Raw genomic sequence first — 27,769 nt, 5'->3', positions numbered from 1 at the left:
GGGGCAGGCGGGGAGGGAGGGGGGGGGAGGGAGGGGGGGGAGGGCGGGTGCAAGGGTTGATAAGGGGCAGGCAGGACTTCCTTCCTCTTCAGTTGAGGAGAGAGACAGAGAGAGAGAGAGAGAAAGAGGAAGAAAGGAAGGAAGGAAGAGAGAGAAAGAGAGAGAGAGAGGGAGGGAGAGAAAGAAAGGAAGGAAGGAAGGAAGAGAGAGAGAGCTAATTTTGGAGAAAAATCTCCCATCCTTTCATTGAATTGTAATAAGCTGTCTTGTCCATCCAGCCCTTTGGAGAAGATGAAATACATCATAGGAATAGGAGGGTAAGTCATTTCTCCCTCTCCTTCCCTTTCCCTCCTTTCCTTCCTTCCCTTTCCCTCCTTTCCGTCCTTCCCTTTCCCTCCTTTCCTTCCTTTCCCTCCTTTCCTTCCTTCCCTTTCCCTCCTTCCCTTTCAGTCCTTCCCTTCCTTCCCTTTCCCTCCTTTCCTTCCTTCCCTTTCCCTCCTTTCCTTCCTTCCCTTTCCCTCCTTTCCTTCCTTCCCTTTCCCTCCTTTCCTTTCAGTCCTTCCCTTTCTCTCCTTCCCTTCCTTTCCCTCCTTCCCTTTCCCTCCTTTCCTTTCTCTCCTTCCCTTCCTTTCCCTCCTTCCTTCCCTTTCCCTCCTTTCCTTTCTGTCCTTCTCTTTCTCTCCTTCCCTTCCTTTCCCTCCTTCCCTTTCCCTCCTTTCCTTTCTCTCCTTCCCTTCCTTTCCCTCCTCCCCTTCCTTTCCTTTCCGTGTGAAACTGACCAAAACTAACCGCCAAAAAAGGCCCAGGGGTCCATTAGGAGTCTGCCCTTCTGAGTTTTGGTTGGCTTTTCTTCCGTTTTTGTTTTCTGGGGAATGTATTCATTTTTTATTTCCATTCTCAACGCTCTATGCGTCGATTCATTGCTTTACTTCAGAATTTCTATGATTTTAATGCTTCTATATTTTATATATATATATAAAATAAAAAGTGACGGGATTTCTGGAAAATGGGAATTGTGAACAGGATTGGATGAAAACAATATATATATATATATAAATAATATTTTCGTGGGTCGATAGATAGGCGTTCATCCCATGCGGGGGCTTAATAAATGCAGTTTCCCGAGGATTGGATTGGAAGGTTGTCGGCCAAGGCAAGGAAGACAAAACAGATAAGAGAAGCCCAGACAGGGTTTAGGTCAAAATTTCAGGCGCTGAAATCTCTCCAGACATGGGTTGGTCTATGCGTTCATTCATTCATTCGTTCGATTCCTACAGCCGCCCATTTCAATGAATGAGTCCGAGCGGCTTAGAATTCAATGTTGCTGTTTTGATAGGCTTGGTGGAGGATTGAAGGCTTGGAAGTGACGGCATTTCTGGAAAATGGGAATGGTAAAACAGGATTGGAAAATATCCCTAACTCTGCCAAGAAGCTACAAAAATAAAATACAGAATTACAGAGTTGGAAGGGACCCTTAGAGGTCCTCTAGTCCAACCCCCACCCTTCACACTCCCTGCTCAGGAATAAAATACGTTTAAAAAGAAAAAAAAAGATTTGAAAACTCTTGAAGAGAGCTTCTCTTTCAATCAGATGGGAGAATATTTTAATCAGGATAGACTTGGAAGGGATCTTGGAGGTCTTCTAGTCTAACCTGCCTGCTCGAGCAACAGAGAGATAGCAATTCCTGGCTATATATCTATATATATTTTATCTATCTCTCTCTCTCTCTCTCTCTCTCTCTCTCTCTCTCTCTCTCTCTCTCTCTCTCTCTCTCTCTCTCTATCTATCTATCTATCTATCTATGCCAAGACAAGCAATTATTACCTTTTTGGTCACTGATGGGCAGGAGAGAAACCAGGGGAGGGTCTTGCCTGCTTGGGGGTGGGGTGAGAGAGGGGCTAATAGACCAAAGGCCATTTCAAGGCTTTGCCGCCTGCCTCTGATCTCATTGACAAAGATTTATTGATTTGTTAAATTTATCGGGGGACTCTGGGAGGCTTATGGGTCCGATATGACAATCTTCTCAAAAATTAAAACAAGTTAAGATAATAAATGTAACATTCATCAAGAAATAAGAAACATTCAAAATAAGAAACATTCACCAAGAGCCTTGGTGGCGCAGCAGACTAAAGTGCTGTTAAGTAACACCAGCTGCCTGCAATTACTGCAAGTTCGAATCTCACCAGGCTCAAGGTTGACTCAGCCTCCCATCCTTCTGAGGTAGGTAAAATGAGGACCCGGATTGTGGGGGCAATAAGCTGACTTTGTATAAAAAAGAACACCGCTTGGGGGGGGGGCAAAGCCCTACTAAGCAGGTATATACAAAAGGATGAAGGCTGTTGCTTAACGCATTGTAAGCTGCCCTGAGTCTCCGGAGAAGGGCGGCATATAAATCGAATCAATCAATCAATCAATCAATCAATCAATCAATCAATCAATCGATCTTCGGGAGGCCGTTTTTACATCTGCACAGGAAAACAGGGGTTTTGGATCCTAGGCAAGTTTTTATAAAGGAGGAAATCCGCAGAAGGTTTTGCAAAATAAAACAGGATAAAAATGTTATCTCTTCCAAAGTTCTCCGTAAAAAATAAAATACAATAAATAATCTGTCGTTTCTTGGCAGTTTAACCAACATGAAGTTAATAGTGCTGCCAGCTCCTACATTTGCCACAATGGTGTTAAAACTGGGTTTTTTTTTATGTGGCGTTGCGTGTTGTGTAACCCCAGCCCGAGGGGTGTGTGTGTGTGTCTTGTTGAGTATTGAGTGGAAAGCACCCCCCCCTTGTCTACAAATGGGTCAGTGGCATTGAAGCTCCTTGGACAGAAAGTTCCCCAAAGATGCTTTCCCCCACCTTAGAGGCAAATTGGACTTTCTGGTTTTTTTTTTCTTTGAAGATGTTTTGCTTCTCATCCAAGGGGCTTCTTCAGCTCTGACTGAAGAATGGTGGGGAAACGTCTTCAAAGAAAAAACAAACACCGAAGTCCAGTTGCCTCTTGAAAAAAGGAAAACCACGACTGAGAATCTCCAGAGACCTTGCGCAGAAAGTTCTTGGAGGAAGGCAGTCGGGCTACTGGTTAGATGGGATTTCGACCACTAATATGATTTTTTAAAAATAAAATAAAATAAAATGGTATTTAGTGCAATATAAAAAAATGCAAATAATTTTTCTGCGCGCCACCAAAATAATCTCATGGACCAGCAGTTGATGGCTGGAGAATTCTGGGAGTTGAAGTCCTCCAGGCTTCAAGCGGCCAAGATTGGAGATTCTTGGGTCTAGGGCCGTGATGGTAAACCTATGGCACGCGTGCCACCTGTATCAGTGGGCACGCGACCTCAGCTCCGCCAGCTGATTTTTGGGCCTTCCGGGACCCACTGGAAGTTGGCAAACGGGCCATTTCCAGCCTCTGGAGGGCCTGGAGGTGGGGAAGAGGCCGTTTTCACCCTCCCCAGGTTCCTAGAAAGGCTCTGGAGCCTGGGAAGAGCAAAAAACGGGCCTACCATGCCATCACGTGCCAAAAGCGGGGGAAGCTGTGGGGGGTCGCACGAGCATGCATGGGGGGCATTGAATTATGGTTGTGGGCACGTGCGCTCACGACCCCCCCACTCTCGACACACGATGGCAAAAAGGTTAGCCGTCACTGGTCTAGGGGATCCCTGAATAAAATAAACCCCTTTTCTCAAAACTTCCTTTAAAGGGCAGAATGTTGAGTGACATTTTAAAGGGAGGGAGGACTTAGATGGGTTTTTTTGGGGGGTGGGTGGGTGCATTTTACGCTTTCAATTTCAAGTCCAGGCATATTGTAACAGATTTGAACTGTTGAATCCCAGAGACCAAGGACAGAAGACCCCCGTCCCGCCCCCCCCAAAATAATCAGGTTGCCAAAGAAATGAATAACAATCCCCCCCCCCCCCGTAGCCTTCACTTTTCCCAAGACAAATCGCCCTCCAAGCTTCAGAACCGATTGGATGGAGGGTAGTTATTATGCCCTCTCCCAGTGGACCTTAACAGTCGCCCCCCCAACCCAAATTGGCTGGGCGGGTGGACTCAAAGAAAAGATTTGCAGACTTAGGAGACCCATGCCCAGCCAGCTGTGGAGGGAGGGAGGAAGGGAGCGGGATTTTTAGCTCTTTACTACTTCTTTATTTTATTTTTATTACGTCTTTATTTTATTTCTTTCTTTATTACTTCATTACTTCTTTATTTTATTTATCTCTTTATTACTTCTTTATTTTATCTCTTTATTACTTCTTTATTATTTTATTACTTCTTTATTTTATTTATTTCTTACTTACTTCTGCCGTAGATTTTTTTTTTGTTTTAAAAAAGGCCCAGATTGTAATATTTGTCATCATTAAATATATATATGTATGTATGTATGTCTATAAAATGATGAAAAATATTACAATCTGGGCCTTTTTTTAAACAACAACAACAAAAAATCTACGGCAGAAGTAATTAAGAAATTATATATATATATATATATATATATATATATATATATATATATATATATATATATATATATATATATATATATATATATATATATATATATATATATACACACACACACACACACACACACACACACACATATATATATACATATATATATATACATATACATACATACATATACATATACACATATATACATACATACATACATACATACATATATATATATGCAAGAATAGCTCAGGATTTTGGAAGGGAGATGGGAGGCATAGAAATTGAATAAATAGAAATTGATGATACGCCCCCTCCCCACCTCCCCCAAACGGATGCAACAGCATAGGAGGGCTGGTCCACCCACCCCCGCCCCACATTTTCTCCTGTTCCTCCCCCCCCACCCTCCGCCGCCCCCAGCCCCAGCTAGGTGGCTCAGTGCTAAGACGCTGAGCTTGTCGATCAGAAGGGTCGGCAGTTCGAATCCCTAGTAGAGTCTCCTGCGTGAGCAGGGGGTTGGACTAGTTGACCTCCCAGGTCTCCCAGGCTTTTTTCTCTCTCCCCCCCCCAATCTCTCCCCGCTCTGCTCTTCCCGCCTTCCTTTCCCGCGCCCGCCAAGCCCATTCAAAAAAAAAGCCGGGAAGGCGGGAGAAACAAATAGAACGTTTAACCGGCAGGGCGGGAAAGTCCCTTCATTCATTCATTTCTTCCTTCGTGATTGCGTCATGGCTTTCATTCATCTCCCGCCGCCAATCCGACCGCGCGCCCGACCGCCGGCCGGCCAATCATCGACGCGCTTGGGAAAGGCCCGCGCTTTTTTTATTTTTTTGAATAGGCGCTTCTCTTTTTTTTCCTCCCCTCTCTTCCTCCCGCCCCAGCGATAGGACTACTGCTCCCATCTTCCCCAGCCGAGACCATCCAAACCCATTGGGTAGACTAGCGGGGAGGAGGAGCGCCCGGATAAATTTAGAAAGTTTCTTCTCTATTGCTTGCTCAGAAGAGAAATGCAAGTTGAAACCTGAGTTTGTTGAAAGAAAGAAAGAAAGAAAGAAAGAAAGAAAGAAAGAAAGAAAGAAAGAAAGAAAGAAAGAAAGAAAGAAAGAAAGAAAGAAAGGAGGGAGGGAGGGAGGGAGGGAGGGAGGGAGGGAGGGAGGGAAGGAAGGAAGGAAGAAAGAAGAAAGGAGGGAGGGAGGGAAGGAAGGAAGGAAGGAAGAAAGAAGAAAGACGGGAGGGAGGGAGGGAGGGAGGGAGGGAAGTAAGTAAGTAAGTAAGTAAGTAAGTAAGTAAGTAAGTGTTGGAAGAAATGAGTGCTAACTTCCTACAAAAGAAAAGAAAAAGAAAGAAAGAAAGATTCCCCATCGTTGGAACCGAAATAAAATGTGTTTTTCTAAAAATAAAAATAATTTTTAAAAATGACCCGTGTCACTGAGCATAAAAGAGCTTTTACAACTTTTATTGTTAAAAAAACAGAACATGTAAAGCAAAGGATGGCATATTTTGGGATCCAATCAGTAGCCTTCTGATAACACCACTTTTAACAGATTAACGGAGTTGGAAGGGATCTCGTAGGTCATCTAGTCCAACCCCCCCTCCCCCAGCAGGAGACCCTACCCTTCAGACATCAATTAATAACACTGGGATAAAATTAGTCATAAATAAAAGAATAAGTCTAAAAAGGTTTCATAAACATTACGTCTTGTCAGAAGAATGATTTGGGGTTCCAACGCGAGCCGGGATGGCACAAGAATAAATAAAAATGAGATCTAGACAGGAAAGAAGAAATATTTATTCCTAAAAGCAAAACAGTTTGCCTTTAGAAGGGTCAGTCTGCAGAGAATTGGGGTACAGTGGCAAAAGTTTTTCAGGGGGAGTTTGTCACTTGCTGATTCTAGGATGACACTTGAGAGGCGTGTGTATCTATACGTAGGTGTTCTGTTCCCGTCCCACACACGCACCCCCACAGACGGCCCAGAATTAATTAAGCCACATGACAAAGTCTTTGAAGATAAAGCTGGCAGCAACCCAGTGGCTAGCTGCCAATTCAGACTTTACTCACACAAAACAAAGATTAGACTGCAAGCATTCCGATAAAGCAGGCAAAGTTTTCAGCAATACAAGGATTAGTCCAAATGCAGTCCGACAAGGCAGGCAGAAGTCCAGTAACGCAGAGATCATGGATTATTTCTAGTTTTTGCTCGTCACAAACTAAACCGGCCACCACACCCACATTTATACCCTGTGGGGTGTGGTCCAGTGACTCAGCTAATCTCTGGCACGCCTTCCCCTCTGCTGCGCACGCTTCTCCCTGCGCCGCTGTCGAGGATCCAGCCAGCATTTATCTCCTTCGTCGCTGTCCACCTGTGGCTGCGGGGACGTGCTTGGCTCTGGGCCTATCTCTTGGCCTTCAGAGGCATTGCCAGAGAGGAGGGTCCTGGAGAGGGAGGCCTTGCCAACTCCTCTCCCTCACTCTCAGAGTCTGCATCTGTCGATAGCCCAGGCTCAGGCAACAGAGCCACAACAGTAGGTATGTTTATTCTTGTGAACATGCAGTCCCTCTGGGAGACCCAATTTAATTAACTCTGTTTGCAGACCTTATCCTTTGATATGTGGATTAGGTCTGGGTAATTTACCGGTATTTTGGGGTTTGAGGAAGTTTCCTAATTTGATTAACTTGGAGACACCGATTCTCAGAGCGTTGTTAATATTTCAAGGGGAAGATGAAAACAATATAAAGAATAAAATACATTTGGATATAAAACTTCTCACAGTATTAAATGTATTTATTTAATGCTTATGGCACATTCTTTTTACAATTTATTACAGTATTATTTATTTATTTATTTACTTAATGGGATTATTTGTTTATAAGAACAGTACTATTTATTTATTGAGTTTATTGAAGTGGTGTGGCCAGAAACTGAAACTGAAATCTTGGCACAGCCTGGTGTACCTGGAGAATATTGGGATGGGGCAGAAGATAGATAGATAGATAGATAGATAGATAGATAGATAGATAGATGATAGATAGATAGAAAGAAAGAAAGAAAGAAAGAAAGATAGATAGATAGATAGATAGATAGATACTTTACTTATTTATAGGATCTAATAGGTCCTATATGAATGGTGGCAGAACATGGGTTACTTAATAACTGAGTTAAGCGTGTTGAGTGAACACAACAGCGAAGGTTTCTTGCAAGCAGTGTTTTCTCAAGCCCAGCATATCTTAAGATATATAGATTTACATCCCAGAATTCCCCAGCCAGCATTCTAGCCAGGGGAATTCTGGAAGTTGAAGTCCATTCAGATGTTGGTCCAATCAGATGTTGACGTCTGTTAAGATGTTGAAGTCTGTTAAGATGTGGGTCCATTCAGATGTTGAAGTCCATTCAGATGTTGAAGTCCATTCAGTTATTGGTCCATTGAAATGTTGAAGTCCACTAAGATGTTGAAGTCCATTCAGATGTTGAAGTCCGTTAAAATGTTGAAGTCTGTTAAGATGTTGAAGTCTGTTAAGATGTGGGTCCATTCAGATGTTGAAGTCCATTCAGTTATTGGTCCATTGAAATGTTGAAGTCCACTAAGATGTTGAAGTCCATTCAGATGTTGAAGTCCATTCAGATGTTGATGTCCGTTAAAATGTTGAAGTCTGTTAAGATGTTGAAGTCTGTTACGATGTGGGTCCATTCAGATGTTGGTCCAATCAGATGTTGAAGTCTGTTAAGATGTTGGTCCATTCAGATACTGATCCATTCAGATGTTGAAATCTGTTTAGTTAACACTAAAATATTGAGGTTGAGAAACATTGCTTGAAAGCCCTGTCTTTCTGAAGTGGGTCCCCTTTCAGGCCAGAGAGTTGTGGGGCAGGCAGAGAGAGGAAGCAGGTCTGGGGTGGATTCCTGGGGACGTTTGGGGGCCTTTGATTCCCGAAGGCAGGAGAAGCTCCAGCTTCTTCTCAGAGAAGGCCACCCTGGTCCTCATCTCACCACTTGGCTTCTTCCTGAGTTGTTTATCCTAATCTCGTCTTCGCTCTTCTGCTTCACCTTCCTTCCTCTAGTGTGACCAATGGGGGCAAGACCACTTTGACCAATAGACTTATCCAAGCCCTCCCCAACTGTTGCGTGGTCCACCAGGATGACTTCTTCAAGGTAGGTTGAATTTTCTGCCTTGGGTTGATCTACTAGGGGTTGAGTGAATGGAGAAAGATTGGCCAGGTATGCCCAGGGTGAGTCCACCTTAGGAAGCTAAGTGTGATTAGCAGAGGTGGGTCTTCGGGGGTCTCGGTAGAAAAAAAAAGGGAGATTGGGATGGAACCAAGCACAGAAACTGCCTTATTAACTCCAGATTGGTGGACCCAGGTTCAAAGTTCCCCCTCCCCATTTGGGGGCAACGGGTAATGTGATTAGGGGCAAGACGACCTTTTGAGACCCTTGGCCCAATCTGACTTGTCTTTTCACTAATAAAACATAAACACCCCTAGTCTGTATATAAATCAGTGGTATAAATCAGTTTTTCAACCTTGGCTATTTTTAGATATATGGACTGCAACTCCCAGAATTCCCCAGCCAGCATGGCTGACTGAGGAATTCTGGGAGTTGAAGTCCATGCATCTGACAGTTGAATAACAGTGATATAAAAGTAACTTCCCTTTTATCCACAGGTCATAAGAAATATACAGGTAATTTCATCTGGAAAACATAAATATAATATTTATAAATATTATATATCATATTTATAAATATGATATAAAGAAAATATATCGACTGGCATTTCTACATATTTGGCAGTGGCTGTGTCCCGCCCCTTCCCCCAAAAACTACCTCACTCCCAGTGGTGGGTTCCTCCCGGTTCGGTCCGGTTCGGCCGAGCCGGTAGCGGTGACGATATGACATCATCAAGCCAGTTCTCCCCCCCCATGTTATTCTTACCTTTTATTTGGCCCCACCCCCAATCTATTGCTGCCTCCTGAGTCCCAGCTGATGACTAGAGGGAAAAAAACTGTTTAAACTCTTGCCACAGGGCTTCAAAGGGCCGCCCTACAGCTGATCAGTGTTAAAAGCAAACAAATGAGTCGGGTCGTAAGTGCGAGGACTGGTCGTAAGTGCGAGGACCTTCCAGAAATGACTCTGACCAGCTAGCCACGCCCACCTAGTCACATGACCTCCAAGCCACACCCACAAAATAAGCCACGCCCACAGAACTGGTAGTAAAAAAAATTAGAACCCACCCCTGCTCACTCCCCTTCCTCTTTTGAGCCCTCCCCCTGTAAGGATTTCCTGCAGTGAATGGACATAATATCAGAATAAAATAACAGAGATGGAAGGGACCTTGGAGGTCAACTAGTCCAACCCCCCCCCCTTCTCAAGCAGGAGACCCTGTAACATTTCAGATCCAGGGCTGTCCAAAGTGTTTTAAAATCTGCCTTCCCTCTTTAAAAAAAATAAAATCAAACCCCAGCGAACATATTGGCGCTTTGGGGAATTGTTCTCTGAGTGCAGCATGCGACTGTCCCTCGATATATATTTGCAAATATTTAAAGCTGTGCAAAGATATATAGCCGGACTTTATTTTATATAGCTATAAATTTATTTTGTGCATTGATAATGCATGTCTGATTTTATTTTGGGGGGGAGGGGGAATTAGCAGGGAAAATGCGAAGGCTTGCAAATTCCAGATATTTCCCCTCTGAGTCCTTTTGTTTCCCAATTATCCCTTTCCGGTGCTGTTAACTTGCCTGAAACTCTCCCTTAATCTAATATTTTCTCTACGTGGCCCACAAACCAGCCGTCCGTCCAAATGAATCAATCAGGCGCTCACTTAACATAGCTCGTGTGTCGATAAGAGTGCCTATTTTTGCCAGTGTGCCTGTCACAACTCTCTCGCTTTCAAAAATAGGACGTCGAGAGGCCTCCGTAGTGATTGACTTGCCGTGTGACATTGCCCAGTGAAGGAAACGCAAGTGGATAGAAATCATGACAGAATAACAGAGTCGGAAGGGACCTCGGAGGTCTTCTAGTCCAACCCCCTTACTCAGGCAGGAAACCCTATCCCATTTCAGACAATTGGCTGCCTGGTCTCTCCTTAAAAACTTCCAGGGTTGAAGTTTAGCTTGGCCAAATACAGCAGGGATTTAGACCCCTGTTTCCCAATCTTGGTAACTTTAAGACCTATGGACTTCAACTCCCAGAATTCCCCAGCCAGTCTTGGAGAGGGTTGAAGGGTCAACACATTTTCTATCTCCCCCCACTTTTTTCCCCCTACATTTTCCCCTTTCCTTTTCCCTCTCCTATTTTTCCTATGATTTCCTTCTGCATTTTACATGACAAAACTAAGAAAAAGATACGGTCGTAACTTGTGATCGTTGTAAAGTGGATGACTTTTACGACCCTTTTTTTGATGGTAGTTGTTAAAGCAAACCCCACAGCTGATTTTGTTAAAAACCTAAAAATAGATGCCATTTTTTTGGGGAGGAGGAAAGCAAAACCGTCGTAAAATATACTGATTGCGGGACACTGCAAATGGTTTGAAATGGGGCCCCGTTGCCAAGCATATGAAGTGCGGTTATCTGATTGTGGGGGTGGGAAGTGACTGACAGCCAAAATTTTGAATTTGGGTCATCGGTAAACCTCCCCCCCCTGCTCTAAGTAGGTCCTTTGTAACATCAATCAGTCGCTAAGCGATCAATCATAAGTCAAGGACTGCCTATAATGATCGGATTCTGAGAGAGAAGCTATTGGCACCCATACCTTCCCACAATACACATTTAAATTACATCCGAAATTCATAACCACTTCGGCGGTGATGAATATAAGGCCCAAGGATTTCAAAAATTGCACATTCACAGACGCTTAATTTCGGACAAAGCACCCTTTGCAAATAATGTCTCTTTAACTTCTCTGTGTTTCCTCAGTCCAAACACCATATTATATTATTTGCATTTTATATCATGATAAACTTAATAAAAAAAATAAAAATGCAATATAGGTCACCGCTCGCTTACCCCGCCCACCTTATCAGAGGCTTTTTTTTTTTTTTACTTTTAAAAGCATTTTTTCTACAACCTCTTCGGCTGAAAAAATGCTTTTAAAAGTTAAAAAAAAAGCCTCCGATGATCGCGCGGCTCAGCTGGGATTGTCAGAGACTTTTAAAAGCATTTTTTTCTGCAACCTCTTCAGCCAAAGAGGTTGTAGGAAAAAAAATGCCTTTAAAAGCCTCTGGCGATCCCAGCTGAGTTGCCTGATCGGCAGTGGCTTCTAAAAGCATTTTTTTCTGCAACCTCTTAAGGTTGTAGAAAAAATGCTTTTAAAAGTTAAAAAAAAAAAATTGGCCACGCCCACCCTGTCACATTACCCTGCCACCAAGCCACGCCCACAAAATAAGCCACGCCCACAGAACCGGTAGTAAAAATTTTTAGAACCCACCTGTGAGTGGTAGCCTTCGTTGAAACGAGCCATCCCCCAAATGAATTTTGTTCTCGAACATCTTATATTCGAAGATGTGGGTGCAGCATTCCCGAGGGATTGCCCCCCAAATTCCAGCATTTTCCCACCACTGAAGTGGAATGCATAACAGATGCTACACACTCCATACAGTAGTAGATTAATTAAGACTAATTAACTGAGCAATTAAGGCTGATAAAGGAGAATATTTGTAGCGTGGGGTTGAAAATGAGGGCTCCTTGGTGTTCTTTGAGCTGAGTGGCTTTCTTGCAGACGTTTCATGACCCAACTAGGGAACAAAATCAGTGCTTTGGTAATGAAATGTCCGCATTTCATTACCAGACTGTTTAAAGATCAAGAGAAGAGGGAAAAGGAAATCAGAAACTTCCAGCTATTATTTCAACTACTGTTTCTACAATAGTTACGATACATAGAAATAGTCCTTTAATTTTTTTTTTAAATTAATTCAATTTATATGCCACCCCTCTCCGAAGACTCAGGGCGGCTCACAATACATTTTAAAAAAGCATTATAAAAAACATTTAAAATTAAAAACATTAAAAACTCATTCACGCCATACATGGCCGGATCTCGCCAGATCACAAGAACGAGATCAACGGCCCCAGGCCTGCCGGAAAAGCCAGGTCTTCACCGCTTTTCGGAAGGGGATGGTCCAGACCTCCTGAGGACAACTTGTAAAAAGTATATAAACAGAGAGCAAACTCTGCTCCCTTCTAGCACTGACAATGTTACCTAGTCTGGTCATGAAAAGTTTGCAAGAAAACTACCAAGTTCAGAGAGCACCAGGATCCGCCTCCTCCTCCTCCTCCTCCTGCCCCTCCTCCTCCTCCTCCTCCTCTCCTTTGCAAATCCCACGTCCTTCTGTTACTGATGGTGTTCCTTAGTTGGGTCACGAAACGCTTGCCAGAAAACCACCGAGCTCAGAGACCCCACAAATAAAACAACACTACTCTATTTAAGCAACACCTCTTACTACACATTATTTGTTCATTCTGGTTCCCAGTTGCCAATGCAAATAGCGTAATTCCATCCGATCCTTTCAGATTGCCCTGGGGCCAGAAAAAATCTAACCTGCAGGGCGGTGACTTAAAACGAAATATCTGTTCTGACCCAGCTCCCCAAACACGACCAACCCTCTGAAGTGAACTCAAAGATTCCTTTATTAGGAGCGACGCCAAAAAGTTTCTCTCTCACCGCAGGCTAACAAGTCTGTCCGGCAGGGAGATGAATAGTTATCTGCCACACCTATTCATCTCCGCCCCCTGCCTTTTATCTCCAGAGCTCAGGTGGGGCTTCGCTAGCAGCGGTGGCTCTTCCGTCCCGAGGACCAGCCCATAGATTTCCACTGCTCTCCTCTCCTCTGCCTTCTGCACATCCGTGCGTCAGGCACTGGACCCAGCTGTTCCTCCTCTTCCTCATCCACCACCTCCAGACCTGGGGGCTGTTGACTCTCCATCGGAGGGTTGACAGATGAATAGTTGTCTGCCACATCTATTCATCTCCGCCTCCTACCTTTTCTCCCCAGAGCTAGGGTGGGGCTTCGCTAGCAGTGGTGGCTCTTCCGTCCCAAGGACCGGCCCATAGATTTCCACTGCTCTCCTCTCCTCTCCTCTCCTCTCCTCTCCTCTCCTCTCCTCTCCTCTGCCTTCTACGCATCCGCATGTCAGGCACTGGACCCAGCTGTTCCTCCTCTTCCTCATCAGCCACCTCCAGACTTGGGGACTGTTGACTCTCCACTTGAGGGCTGATGGACGGCACAGGCTCTGCCTCCATTTCTCTCTCTCTCTCTCTCTGCCAGCTCCATTCCCTCTTCCCCCTCGGACCTCCCAGGTTGCCCTGATGCTGACCCAGATTCCCACGCCACCTCCTCCTCCTCCTCTGATTCAGCTGCTGGAGGGGCTGGTGACCGACAGGCCACAACAATATCTTACTCAAATGAACTATGCAAAGCTTAGTTGTAAGACCATGATGCTCAGTGCAGTCATTCTAGGCCCCTTTTGGGACGTGGGGTGGATGGGTGGGCATATTGGTGTGCACCGCCACAGTTTTGCTAAGACAGCCCTTGCCTTTGTGTGTGAGTGTGTATGTATGTGGGTGTGTCCAGGCTGTGATCGGATCTTAATTAACGGATCGGCCTGCGTTTCTAGCATTGTTTTATTGATCAATATGTTTCAGCCACAAGATCAAATACAAGTCGGGGAAGACGGCTTTAAGCAATGGGATGGTAAGAACGGTGTCCGCTATAGGATGCAGTAATGTATATTTTCCTAAGTATTTATTTTTTTTATCACTATTCTATCATTATTAAAAAAAAAAACAAAAGCCCCGAACCTTAATAGTAAAACTTAAATAACGTTACCATAAATTCACTTATTTAAATTATATACTTTCACACCGAGTTTCTTTCTTTCTTTTTTTTTTTGATAACGGGCGTTTCCATCATGTGCTGATATGAAGCTGTTTCTTCTAACTAGTTTTGGCTTCCCTGGATATGGAGGCGATGGTGAATACCGTGAAGGCCTGGATGGAGAACCCCGTCAAGTTTGCCCGATCGCACGGAGTGAGCCTCTCACGCCAATCGAAGGTGCCCGACTCGCACGACATCCACATATTGGTGGTGGAAGGATTTCTGCTGTACAACTACAGGTAGAGAGATACCCTCCGTTTTGCTCTGGCTCGTTTCAAACACGGGTGCCCTTGAGTGTGTTTTTTTTTTAAAAAAAATAGTTTTTGGGCAATTTTTGTTAAATTTTAAAAATTGAACAATTTTTGTTATATTTTTTTGCTTCTGAAGTTTGCGCGACAGTCTTCATATAAGTTATTTATCACTCTCGGATTTCCCTGTTTTTGCAAAATGGTTATGGTTAAAGGAGAGTAGCCCAAATTTTCTCCTTCTCCACCCCATCCATCTCTTTCTCCTCCTCCTCCTCTTCCTTTTCTTTCTCCTCCTCCTCCTCCTCTTCTCCTTCCTCCCCCTCCTTCCCCCTCCTCCTCTTCTCTTCTTCCTCCTCCCTCCTCCTTCCCCTTTTCCTCCTCCTCCTCTCCCCTCCTCCTCCTCTTCTTCTTCTCCTTCCTCCTCCTCCTTCCCCCTCCTCCTCTTCTCTTCTTCCTCCTCCTCCCCTCCTCCTCCCTCCCTCCTCCTCCCCTCCTCCTCCATCCCTCCTCCTCCCTCTTCCTTCTCCTTTTCCTCCTCCTCCTCTCCCCTCTTCCTCCCTCCTTCCTCCTCCTCCCCTCCTCCCCCTCCCTCCCTTCTCCCCCTTCCCTCTTCCTCCCCCTTTCTCATCCTAATGAACAATTAATTAAAACATTACATTCCTTGTTATTCTTCCTACACATGAATATATTCATCTGATATAAAACAATTATGGTTCCTCGGTTAGCATAAGATACAAAGTCAGACTGTATATTTGAGAAGGGTTTCATCGTAGCTTAATCAGAGCACAGGGGAAGAGTGTCGGTCAATCTCTCTGCTATGCGATTACAAGTAGTCCTTAATTTACAACTGATTCGTTAGCGACTGGACCGTTAAAATGGTCATTGGGTATAATGACCATCATGTATTCAACAAAATTTCATTTTAATGTATGCTGATTGTACATTCTAAATCTAAGTCTCTAAGTCTAATGTTTGCTTAACAACCACTGCAAAAAAGGCCAAATCAAATCGGATAAGGTCCCATGGTGTCCTGCTTAATGACCGCCATGAGTTATGACCGTAATTCATGGCTCAGTTACGGCCACAAGTCAAAGACTGCCTGTATAGCAGACGTTTTGGTACCAGAGCTCTGATTCCATAATTTTATCTTTCCAGTGTTAAACTGTGGAGATTTTAGCAGGAATCAACAAAAACCTTATTTAAATATTTAGGCTAGACTTTTAAAATATATTCAGCAAATGAAATTGTGGGTGCGTCCTTGGTCCTCAATGGATTTTACTTTAGTCAGTAAGTTAAAGAAATAAATGGAGCTTTTCTGAAAGTTTTCATTATGAAGTAATTCACAAGTTAATGAATGAATGAGTGATTGAATGAATGAATGAAAGAATGATTGAATGAATGAGAGAATGAAAGAATGAATGAAAGATTAAAAAATGAATGAATGAATGAGAAAGAAAGAGAAAGAAAGAAAGAAAGAAAGAAAGAAAGAAAGAAAGAAAGAAAGAAAGATGAAACTATACAGGCAGTCCTTGACTTAGGACCACAATTGAGCCCAGAATTTATGTTGCTAAGTGAGAAATTTGAGCTTTGACCCATTTTGCTTGCCACAGTTGTTAAGTGAACCACAGCAGGTGTGAAATTAGTCACACGGTTGTTAAGTGAATCTGGCCTCCCGATTGACTTGGCTTGTTAGAAGGTCACAAAAATTGGTCATGTGATCCTGGGACACTGCGACTGTCATAAATATGAATCAGTTGTCAAGCATCCAAATGTAAATCATGTGACCATGGAGATGCTGCAACGGTCATAAGTGTGAAAAGTTATCATACGTCACTTTTTCCAGTACCGTTGTAACTTCGAATGATCACTAAGTGAACCGTTGTAAGTTGAGGACCACCTGTACACAGTATCACAAAGGAATATACCCATCTTTTGAAGTCACTTAATAATCAAAGGCTCACTTCCTTACCAACAATTTCTTCTTGTGATTCCAATTTCGGGAATCACTGTTGCATTGTTCCCCAAAGGAGAAATAGAGAAAACATGTTTGTAAAGGCAGAAAGCAGCCCCAGTCTTTCTTCACAGCCTCCAGCAGATGCCTGAAGTCTTCAGAGATGGAGATTATGTATCCATTTGGGAAGACTGGGCCAATCTATTCATAAACAAAACACCAGGACAGACGGACAGGACAGGATCTTTAGGACATAATAGGATTAACCCACCACCATTGAAATAGTAAAAGGCACAAGGCTGACTACATTGCACAATCCCCAGGAGCATCTCAAAAAATCCACCCATTCCTAAGCCATTCCAAATAAACAGAGGCCTTCTTTCCTGCGGCCAGCCTCCATTTTATTTCCAGCATCTTTCTGCTGGTATTTTCTTCCCACGTTACCTTAACGCTGCAAATATAGATGAGAAACTGGATTTAGCAATAATCCAGCTCTGGTTGCTATCGCAACCGGAGACATGACAGTTGGCAGCAATTAATTTTAGCGACTATGATCTCTGCTAAGTGACCGATCCAATTAATGTCCAGCTCTAATGCAATGCAAGATACTCTTTTATCTTGCGGCTTATGGGTTATTTGATTTTTCTGCAAAACCGATGAATCACGGCACGAGCCCAGCATCCTAACATCTGTGTTCTTAAATTGAGCTGTGCGACTCCCTTACTGCATTTAAAAGGTTCAATCGTTGCAACCAGATCAAAATATGTTAATCTGAGACTCATCCGAGCAACTTCATCACCAAAATAAAAAAATAAAATAAAATTAGACAGGCAGAAAATCGTTGGGACCAACTCTTTTTGCCATACCAACTTCAGAAACGAAACGTCTCGGATTAACGCATTTTGGTTCGGATGCCACGATTTAAACTCTTGAGACTTTTGGCTGGGATGATTGAGTCTTCATTGACCAATGCATTTTGGGGAGAAACCCCTGAAGTTGTTTTATGATTGTTTTATACCAGATGAAAATATTAATGTGTAGGAGGAATAAGAAGGAATATAACGTTTTAATGAATTGTTCATTAGGATGAGAACAGGGGTGAAATCCAGCAGGTTCTGACAGGTTCTGGAGAACCGGTACGGGAAATTTTGAGTAGTTCAGAGCCGCCCTGAGTCTTCAGAGAAAGGCAGCATATAAATTGAATTAATGAAATTAAATTAAATTAAACTGGCAAATGCCACCTCTGGAGTGGGGTGGGAATGGAGATTTTGCAATATCCTCCCCCCAGGAATAGGGAGGGAATGGGGATTTTGCAGTATCCTTTCCCCTGCCACACCCACCAAGCCACACCCACAGAACCGGTAGTAAAAAAATTTGGATTTCACCACTGGATAAGAAGTGATATTTCTCAAGGTTTGTCACTTTCAGACGGCTGGACTTCAAACTCCCAGAATTCCCCAGCCAGCGTTGGAAGGGTTTGGGAACAGGAAGGCCTGCTCCCAAACCCTCTTCCAAGAAGAGCAGGACCTTGCAGGACCAGCCAGATGGGGGTTGGGATTCCAGCCCTTGAAAGATGCTGCAGAGTTTGACAGTCTCTCCAATAGAGTCTGGAAGCGATGCCTTCCCTCGGCACCAAAACTGGGAGGAGGAGGAGAGGAGGAGAAGAAAAAAGAAGAAGAGGGGGAGGAGGAGAAGAAAGAAGAAGAGGGAGAGGGGGAAAAAGGAGGAGGGGAGAGGAGGAGAAGAAAGAAGAAGAAAGGAGGAGAAGGGGAAGAAGGAGGAGAGGAGGAGGAGAAGAAAGAAGAAGAGGGAGAGGGGAAGAAGGGGGAGGGAAAGAGGGAGAGGGGGAAGAAGGAGGAGGGGAGAGGAGGAGAAGAAAGAAGAAGAAGGAGGAGAAGGGGAAGAAGGAGGAGAGGAGGAGGAGAAGAAAGAAGAAGAAGAGGGAGAGGGGGAAGAAGGAGGAGAGGAGGAGGAGGAGAAGAAAGAAGAAGAGGGAGAGGGGGAAGAAGGGGAGGGAAAGAGGGAGAGGGGAAGAAGGAGGAGGGGGAGGAGGAAGAGAAGAAAGAAGAAGAAGGAGGAGGGGGAGGAAGAGAAGAAAGAAGAAGAAGGAGGAGGAGAAAGAGGAGGAGGAGATTCCCTGATTCTCTGATTACCTAATTTTTTATTTTGACTGATGAAGTTGCTGATTAGTTGCTGATATTTTGACTGATGAAGTTGCGGATGAGTCTCAGATTAACGAATTTTGGTCCGGTTACCACAATTGAACCTTTTAGATGAAAGGAGTCACTGCACTCAATTTAAGAACAGGGACTTTAGGATTTTTCATCTTTTATTTATTGATTTATTGGATTTAAATGCCGCCCTTCTCCCGAAGGACTCAGGGCGGCTCACAACAATAACAAACTTTTGTTTTAATCCCCCCAGGACAAAATCCAGGCGAGTTTTTCCCTCTGGGCTGGTTTGTAGAAGGGTATAAAAACTGACTCCTAGACACTGTGGCCTCCTCGACCCCCCTCAAAAGCCAGCTGGAGGCCTTTAAAAAGGTTGGGATGGGAGACTTATTTTGAGACTTGACGGAGGGGGAAGATGGCTAGCTGCTGTAGTCCTTGAGTTACAACTGTAATGGAGCTGGGCGTAAGCCGTAATGGTCGTAAAACGAGTGGGGATGCGTAACCGATCCCATTTCATCCCAATGTTTGCGACTGTGGTGAACACTGCAAGTCGTAACCGCGGAGCCATTGTTCGCTACGATTGTGGGTTTGCCAAAACTAGAAATAAATGTAAATTTGGGCGAATCCATCATAAAACGGAGTCACGTGATTTTTTTTTTTTCTCTCAAATGACCACAAACACAACCGCATTGCCGAATGCCTCCAGTGTGGTGGGTGATGGGTGATCACTGGATCTTTCAATCTGGTTCGTGATTCCCGTTTTTCGGATAGTTCATAATTCTGAATGGACGCTAAGCCGAGGACTATCTCTACATGGAAGTACCCCAAAGGAAAATGTAGCCACTGGTGGCCGAACAGCACCGCGGGAAAAATGAGGGACTTATAGATTCCTCAGGATTGGGCAATCGTGTCTCCGAGATCCTGTGAAGGTTCCTACCTTGGGCAACAGGATGGACTAGAGGACCTCTAAGGTCCATTCTAACTCTAAGATTCTGTGATTCTCTGCCGAATGTGAAAGATAACGCTCGTGTCGTCTTTCCCGTAGGTCTCTGGTGGACCTGTTTGATAAGTGCTACTACTTGGCCGTCCCTTATGATGAGTGCAAGCAGAGGAGGAGGTAAGGACCATTTCGCGATCCGAAGCGTGGAGGGCTAAAATGTCCCCCTCCCACCTACTGTTCCTCGGCGGTCACGGACGTCGTAGAACGAGGAGGGTTTTATGCGGAGATGCACATTCCCAAATACCTCTTGGGGAAACAGATCAATGAATTGATGATGGCGACGATGTAGATTGGGTAGAGGCAGGGACTTCATTTAATTTGTGACCTGTAGCCATTTTGCAGCATCTGTCCGAGTGCCCACCTGGCAGAGTGGCAGTTCATGGCAGGATGGGGCTGGCCAAGGCTGGTGCCCACCACAAGCGCCACACTGGGGAAGCCAGGAAGAACAGAAGGTGTTTAATGTAGAGCAGTGTTTCTCAACCTTGGAAGCTTGAAGATGGGTGGACTTCAACTCCCAGAATCCCCCAGCCAGCAGCGCTGGCTGGGGGATTCTGGGAGTTGAAGTCCACCCATCTTCAAGCTACCAAGGTTGAGAAACACTGATGTAGAGAGTCTGGTCAGGCAGTAAAGCTCTCCTTGCCAGAAGCTCCCCTCCAACCGTAGGGACGAGATTCATGGGCTCAACCTTACTAGAAGAGTAGCTTTGCTGTGGCCAGAACGAAGACTACTGGGCCCAGAAGATCTCTCCCCTGCAGAGTAGAAGACTCGAGTGGTCTAAGCTGACAAGCCAGTGGACTTTGAGCCATTCTTCTCCCCAGCTTCACCTTGGCAGATCTTGGCTCCATGTTTACGGTGCAATTCCAGGAGGAGGAGGAGGGTGACTTGCCTTGTTGGTTGAAGCTCTTAAAAAATTTGAATTTGATGGGATTGTTTTGATTGGGGTGATTTGTTGATTATTCTCTAGTGTACAGCTGAACAGCTCAATTTCTCCTCTCCTCCCCTTCCCTCTCCTCCCCTCCCCTCCTTTCCCCTCCTTGCCTCCGCATCCATCCCCTTTTCCTCTCCCTTCCTTCCTTCCTTCTCACCTACCTACCTTCTCTCTCCCTCTCCTTCTCCCCATCTCTCCTGTCCTCTCCCTCTCTCTCCCACTCCTCCTCCCCTCTTCTCCCCCCATCCCTTTCTCCTCCCCTCGCCTCTCCTCCACACCCTCCTCCTTCCTTCCTTCCTCCCCTCCCCTCCCCTTCCTTCCTTCCTTCCTTTCCCCCTCCACTTCCTTCCTTCCTTCCTTCCAACCCTCCCCTCCCCTCTTTTTTCCCCTCTTCAGTACACGTAAATACACCGTTCCTGACCCTCCCGGTCTATTTGACGGTCACGTTTGGCCCATGTATCTTAAACACCGGAAGGAAATGGAGGCCAGTGAAGTCAACGTTGGTAAGAAACTTGACTGTAATGAAGAAAGGTTGGGTCAACTAAATGTGACTGAGTGGAGCACCAGGGGCTGAAAAATATCTTTGTGGACAAGTCTGGCTAAGAAAAGCTTCTGGCTTCTCCACTGAGACAGGAGCAGTCCCCTCACATCCAGGAAAACACTCTTGTCATCTATTTATTTATTTATTTATTTATTTATTTATTCAGTTTCTATAGCTGCCCTTCTCAATCCATCACTTCTCCATCCAAGAAGCTTCTTCAGCTCTGGCTGGATGGTGGGGAATGGAAGGATTTATACTCCTTCCAGATAGCTGCAAGGATCTTCAGCTAACACAACATACATGCACACTTCAAACCCAAGAATACACTAAGGCAGAAACTTGTGCACCCCAAGGACAAAACACCCAGACACAAACTGAACAACATGGTATATGTTGTACCATGTTGTACCAACAACATGGTACAATGCAGTGAGCCCTGTGCAGATTTGTACATTGGGGAAACAAAACAGCCACTTCACAGACGCATGGCACAACCTAGGAGAACAAACCCATTTGGACTAGATTCAGTGGTCCGTCTCCATTTAAAAGACAAAGGCTGCTCTTTTGAAGATGGCAAAGTCCACGTTTTGGACAGAGAGGACCACTGATTTGAAAGAGGGGTCAAAGAGGCCATCTATGTCAAAACTGAACGGCCCTCTCTCAACAGAGGTAAAGGGATACAACATCATCTATCTCCAGTCTACAACACACTCTTTTCAGCAGTTCCAAGAAGGCTCCACACCCATTTACACCACTAAGGTGATGGTGAGGACACAGATAAACCTCCAAGTGGCCTCAACGACCTCCTAAAAGGATGCAAATGACCAGCTGTCTGCAAGGAATATAAATCCTTCCGTTCCCCACCATCCAGTCAGAGCTGAAGAAGCTTCTTGGATGAGAAACGAAGCATCTTCAAAGAATAACCTTTGAGACAACCATGACCCGAATGACTGAAAATCTCCATAGACAATTTATTCTTGAGGACATCTCATGGAAGCTTTTCCTAGAAATGTCACTGGAAGCGTGGTGTTATCTCTTGACTAAATATTGGGCTAAATCTCTACTTGCCTGCTGAAAATTCACTCTCAGCGTAATGACGTGCAAATGTGGTAATCGCCCATTCTTATTTTCAGTTTATTTGGACGGACTGAAGTCCCGAGACGATCTTTATCTGCAGGTCTTTGAAGATATTCAGAACACGCTCTTGAATTCTTCATAGGTGAATACATTCCTGATGGATTCGGTGGGAAGGGAGGAGAGAGGGAGGAAATTCTATCTCTTTGCAATAAAATAGTTACCTGTTTCCATGGTTTAGATGTTAACGTCTTACTCTTTGCTTTTCAGGATCCGTGGAAAAGATCTATGTACAGATTTGATGTAAATACATTTTTTAGCAGAAGCATGGAGGATTGAACTTTTGAAACACCGGCTGGATATTGTTCCTTTAGGAAGCAATTTATGTATATAATTGAACGCTAAGACGACTTATTTACCACACAACCGTGGGCAGTTTTTTTTTTTTAATCTTCTTATTTTATATTCCACCAATATTATGTTTTTCAGCTGCATTTTTATACCTGGATGACGTTTGTAAAATACTATTGCTTAGGTCCTTTAGCAATAATAGCTTCTGTAACTGCAGTATTTGTGTAATAAAGACCAGAATGTATACTCAATAAAGATTTGAAAGATTTTGTATCGTACTCGAGAACCGTCAAAGCTCTTGGCATCTGCAACATCTCTGGGGTCGATTATCACACTATGAAATCCTGACACATTTCCTCAGGGCCCACCTACCCACTACAAAGGCGGTGTGAAGCAGAGGTGGGTTTCAGCAGGTTCTGACCAGTTCTGGAGAACCGGTAGCAAAAATTTTGAGTAGTTCGGAGAACCGGGAGTAAAAATTCTGACTGGCCCTGCCCCCATCTATTCTCTGCCTCCCAAGTCCCAGCTGATCGGGAGGAAATGGGGATTTTGCAGTATCCTTCTCCTGGTTTAGGGACGGAATGGAGATTTTAGAGTATCCTCCCCCTGCCACGCCCACCAAGCCACACCCACAGAACCGGTAGTAAAAATTTTTGAAACCCACCACTGGTGTGAAGTCAATTTTAGACATTCCAGGATTAAACAGTTCTTCTCCCAACAGAATTTGATGGATGGACACAATGAAAGAGATTGGATGATTCCGCCCCAGTCTTGGGATGTGATTGTGGTTTGTGTGCCATCTAGTTGGTGTTCCAGGAAGGTCTGTTTCTATCCTTCAGGCCAGAGGTCTTTGACTGTGGCCACTTTAAGATTTGTGGACTTCAGCTCCCAGAATTCCTCAGCCAGCATGAGGAATTCTGGGAGTGGAAGTCCACAAGACTTAAAGTGGCCAAGTTTGGAGAGTCCTGCTTCAGATCTTCTAACAGGATAGCCATTGGAGCAGTAAGCAAGTCCGTCCGTCTTCTTGCTGAATGTCTGGAGATTCTCAGTCATCCAGGTCAAGGTTGTCCCAAAGGTGCCCACTTTTTCAAGAGGCAACGGGACTTTCTGGTTTTTCTTTGAAGATGTTTCGCTTCTCATCCAAGAAGCTTCATTCCAAGAACTGAAGCAGCTTCTTGGATGAGAAGTGAAATGTCTTCAAAGAAAAACCAGAAAGTCCAGTTGCCTCTTGGACAAACACCTTTGGGACAACCATGACCTGGATGGATGAGAATCTCCAGAGACATTCCACAGTTTGACGTCAACACATTCAAAGGATTTCTGTTTTTTAATTCTCTCTCCCTCCCTCCCTCCCTCCCCCCTTTCTCTTGTTAGGATCTATCTATCTATCTATCTATCTATCTATCTATCTATCTATCTATCTATCTATCTATCTATCTCTCTATATCATCTGTCTATGTATTTATGTATGTATGTATGTATCTCAATATCTATCTTTATCATCTGTCTGTCTGTCTGTCTGTCTGTCTTTCTCTATCTATCTATCTATCTATCTATCTATCTATCTATCTCTATATCATCTGTGTATGTATGTATGTATGTATGTATGTATGTATGTATGTATGTATCTCAATATCTATCTTTATCATCTGTCTGTCTGTCTGTCTGTCTCTATCTATCTATCTAATCTATCTATCTCTATATCATCTGTGTATGTATGTATGTATGTATGTATGTATGTATGTATGTATGTATCTCAATATCTATCTTTATCATCTGTCTGTCTGTATCTATCTATCTATCTATCTATCTATCTATCTATCTATCTATCTCTATCTATCTATCTATCTATCTATCTGTCTTACAATTATACCATATCTATCTATCTATCTATCTATCTATCTATCTATCTATCTATCTATCTATCTATCTATCTATCTATCTAATCTATCTATCTATCTATCTATCTATCTATCTATCTATCTATCTATCTATCTAATCTATCTAATCTATCTATATATCATCTGTGTATGTATGTATGTATGTATGTATGTATCTCAATATCTATCTTTATCATCTGTCTGTATCTATCTATCTATCTATCTATCTATCTATCTATCTATCTATCTATCTTACAATTATACCATATCTATCTATCTATCTATCTATCTATCTATCTATCTATCTATCTATCTATCTCTATCTATCTATCTATCTATCTATCTATCTATCTATCTATCTATCTATCTATCTATCTAATCTATCTAAAGCATTAAAAACAGAAAATCCTTTGAAAATGTTGACGTCAAACTGGAATGTCTAAGTCAGGGGTCTGCAACCTTAAACATTCAAAGAGCCACTTGGACCCGTTTCCCACAGAAAAAAAAACATCGGGAGCCACAAAACCCTTCCCGTGCCTGACTATTTTCTTGAGTGGCCACAAAACTAGCATCTGTAGTCGAATTAAACCTTCTGTTTTCTTCTGAAGCTTTTCTTTTCTTGGATTTATCCATGGTTGGCCTACCGGGGGTTGAAAAGCTCAATAAATTGCATGCCGGCCGGTGTCGCACATTGGCTGTTGTGACGCATGTTTTGAGTGACGGAGCCGCAGCAGAGGGGTGAAAGAGCCACATGCGGCTCCAGAGCTGCAGGTTGCTGACTCCTGGTCTACGGAGATTCTCTGTCCTCCAGCTCACGGTATATATATTCAATTGTCCGTATGCTGCTCAGAGTCACCTTCTCGGTGAGAGGGGCGGCATATAATACTCATATAATACTCACTCATGCCCTAGTTACCTCCCGTATGGACTACTGTAATGCTCTCTACATGGGGCTCCCCTTGAAAAGCACCCGGAGGCTCCAACTGGTCCAGAACGTAGCCGCGCGGGTGATTATGGGCGCAGCTCGTTACGCCCATGTAACACCCCTCCTGCGCGAGCTGCACTGGCTCCCGGTGGTCTTCCGGGAGCGATTCAAGGTGTTAGTTATCACCTTTAAAGCGCTCCATGGCTTAGGACCTGGGTACCTACGAGACCGTCTTTTGCCACCAATAGCCTCCCACCGACCAGTTCGTTCTCACAGGGAGGGACTACTCAGGGTACCGTCAGTCAAATTATGTCGACTGGCGACTCGCAGGGGGAGGGCCTTCTCTGTGGGGGCTCCAACCCTTTGGAATGAACTGCCCCCCCCGGAGATACGGAATATCCCTGATCTCCGTGATTTCCGCCGTGCCCTCAAGACCCTGATCTTCCAACAGGCGGGGCTAAACATACGAACATGCGAATGATTTTTTTAAATGTGATCTAATTCTGGGTTTTATTTAATTGACCAAACTAAGTAATAATTTTAATTAGCAATTTTGTGGTGTTTGTGTGTCTATGTTTTTCTGGACTGTACACCGCCTTGAGTCCTACGGGAGAAAGGCGGTATAGAAATATAATAAATAAATAAATAAATAAATAAATAAATAAATAAATAAATAAATAAATAAATAAATGGTCCACCAATTCAATAAATAGCTAAATCATCCACAAAGCGTATATGGCTTGTAAGAGGGACAAGGCTGAGAGAGCGTTTGCCCTGCTCTGCGCAGAAGGTCAGTCTCAAACCCCTATCAGCTGGGCTATTTTGGGAACGTGGTGCTCTCTTTCCAGGGAGACCCAGACGGCTGTTCAGAAATAGCCCGACTGACTGGTAGCAGGTGCAGAGAACTTCTGAGAAGTTGCCACCTGTTAGTCACCTGTAAGACAGGTATCTCAGGCAGGGGCTCCGTTCTCCCAGCTCTGCTGTCCACCTGTTCAGAAGAGCAATTGGTGCTGGCAGGTGAGGTCCAGCTTGCCTCTCCTTAAACGGTAAGGACGTGGCCCCTTGGTGCCTGAAGCTCGGGGGTCAAAGCAGCAACAACATTTGCCTGGTAGGCTTTTGGGTGGCTCAGGGACCAGAGGTGACATGAGAACGTGGCTTTGAGGAAGGGACAGTGCTTCTCGGAAAGGTCACAGCCACGTTTCCTCGAGCGAGTAATTTTTTTACGACAGCCATCGGTAGGAGCGGATGCTCAGTTGGGAGATCTGAATGTGGCCGTCATCAAGAGGTAGCCTGCTCGGGGAGATCTAATGGCTGCCCAGCCATTGTTTCAACATCTGGCATATAGAAATAGAATAGAATTGAATAGAATAATAATTGAATTGAATTGAATTGAATATAGGATTAGATTAGATTAGAATCAGTGGTGGGTTGCCCCCAGTTTGGACCGCTTCGCAAGAACCGGTAGTAAAATCGGCGGGAGGCTCCGCCCACTGACCCAGACATCATCATAGGTGATCTGTGCATGCACAGAAGAGAGGGCGCGGGCCCGAGCAAAGCAAGCGATGTGAACCGATAGTAAAAGTAAGTAGAACCCACCCCTGATTAGAATGTAGAATAGTGTAGAGTAGAGTAGAGTAGAGTAGAGTAGAGTAGAGTAGAGTAGAGTAGAGTAGAGTAGAGTAGAATAGAATAGAATAGGAAATTGGATTGGAATGGAATGGAATGGAATGGAATGCAAGACAATGGAATAGAATAGAATGGAATGGAATTCATTATTGGTCAAGTGTGATTGGACACGCAAGGAATTTGTCTCCGGTGCAGAAGCTTTCACCGTGCCTACAAGCAACAAGTGACAAATCATGATCATAATCATAAAATACAATCATCATACATCATAAGATACAACACTCAGCAATAGTCGTAAGATAGTAAAGAAAGACAATCTAAATCACAAGTGATAGTCATAAGATGCTAAAGGAATAGGTAGTAGGAAAGATGAGAAGCATAATAGATGCCCTACCAGGTGGAGTGACATCCCAGGGCATTAGCCAGTGTTGTGGGAATGAGTTGTTTAGCAGACTGATGGCATGAACCAGCAGAAAATGTTGCCTCCAGAAGCTGTGGATGTTCCACCACTGGAGGTCTTCAAGAAGAGATTGAACAACTGTTTGTCTGGAATTGTATAGGGCTTCCTGCCTGAGCAGGGGTTGGACTAGAAGACCTCCAAGGTCCCTTCCAACTCTGTTATTCTAAATTCTAAAAACTACCTGCATTCCATCTCAATCTGTCTTAAATTCATCTTGTTGGTCTTTATCCTGCTCCTTCTTTTCACAGAGAAGTGGTCCTCTTCTCTTTTGGACATCTGCCATCTGAGTCCTGTGTGTG

General features: G+C 44.1%; 1 protein-coding gene across 2 annotated transcripts; it reads left to right on the top strand.

Annotated features, from left to right (window-relative positions):
• NMRK2 (nicotinamide riboside kinase 2) lies at window positions 1–22,857 on the top strand. Of its 2 annotated transcripts, XM_087892228.1 has the most exons (8): window positions 1–317; window positions 8,506–8,596; window positions 14,084–14,132; window positions 14,383–14,554; window positions 19,731–19,802; window positions 21,010–21,116; window positions 22,288–22,373; window positions 22,499–22,857. In XM_087892228.1, exons 1-7 carry the CDS (start codon window positions 292–294, stop codon window positions 22,371–22,373), a joined length of 603 nt encoding a protein of 200 aa, XP_087748354.1. In that variant the 5' UTR covers window positions 1–291; the 3' UTR covers window positions 22,499–22,857. The 2 variants fall into 2 exon arrangements, with proteins under 2 accessions (XP_087748354.1, XP_087748337.1); XM_087892211.1 differs by lacking the exons at window positions 1–317; window positions 8,506–8,596 and having other exon boundaries at window positions 13,610–14,132; window positions 22,499–22,636.
• The last annotated feature ends 4,912 nt before the right edge of the window (window positions 22,858–27,769 follow it).

Source organism: Pantherophis guttatus, chromosome 1 (genome assembly GCF_059756535.1).
Source record: "Pantherophis guttatus breed Tessera chromosome 1, ASM5975653v1, whole genome shotgun sequence".
Classification (NCBI taxonomy): Eukaryota; Metazoa; Chordata; class Lepidosauria; order Squamata; family Colubridae; genus Pantherophis; species Pantherophis guttatus.
Note: the sequence above shows the minus strand (reverse complement) of the source record. Positions and strands in the feature narration are given on the sequence as shown.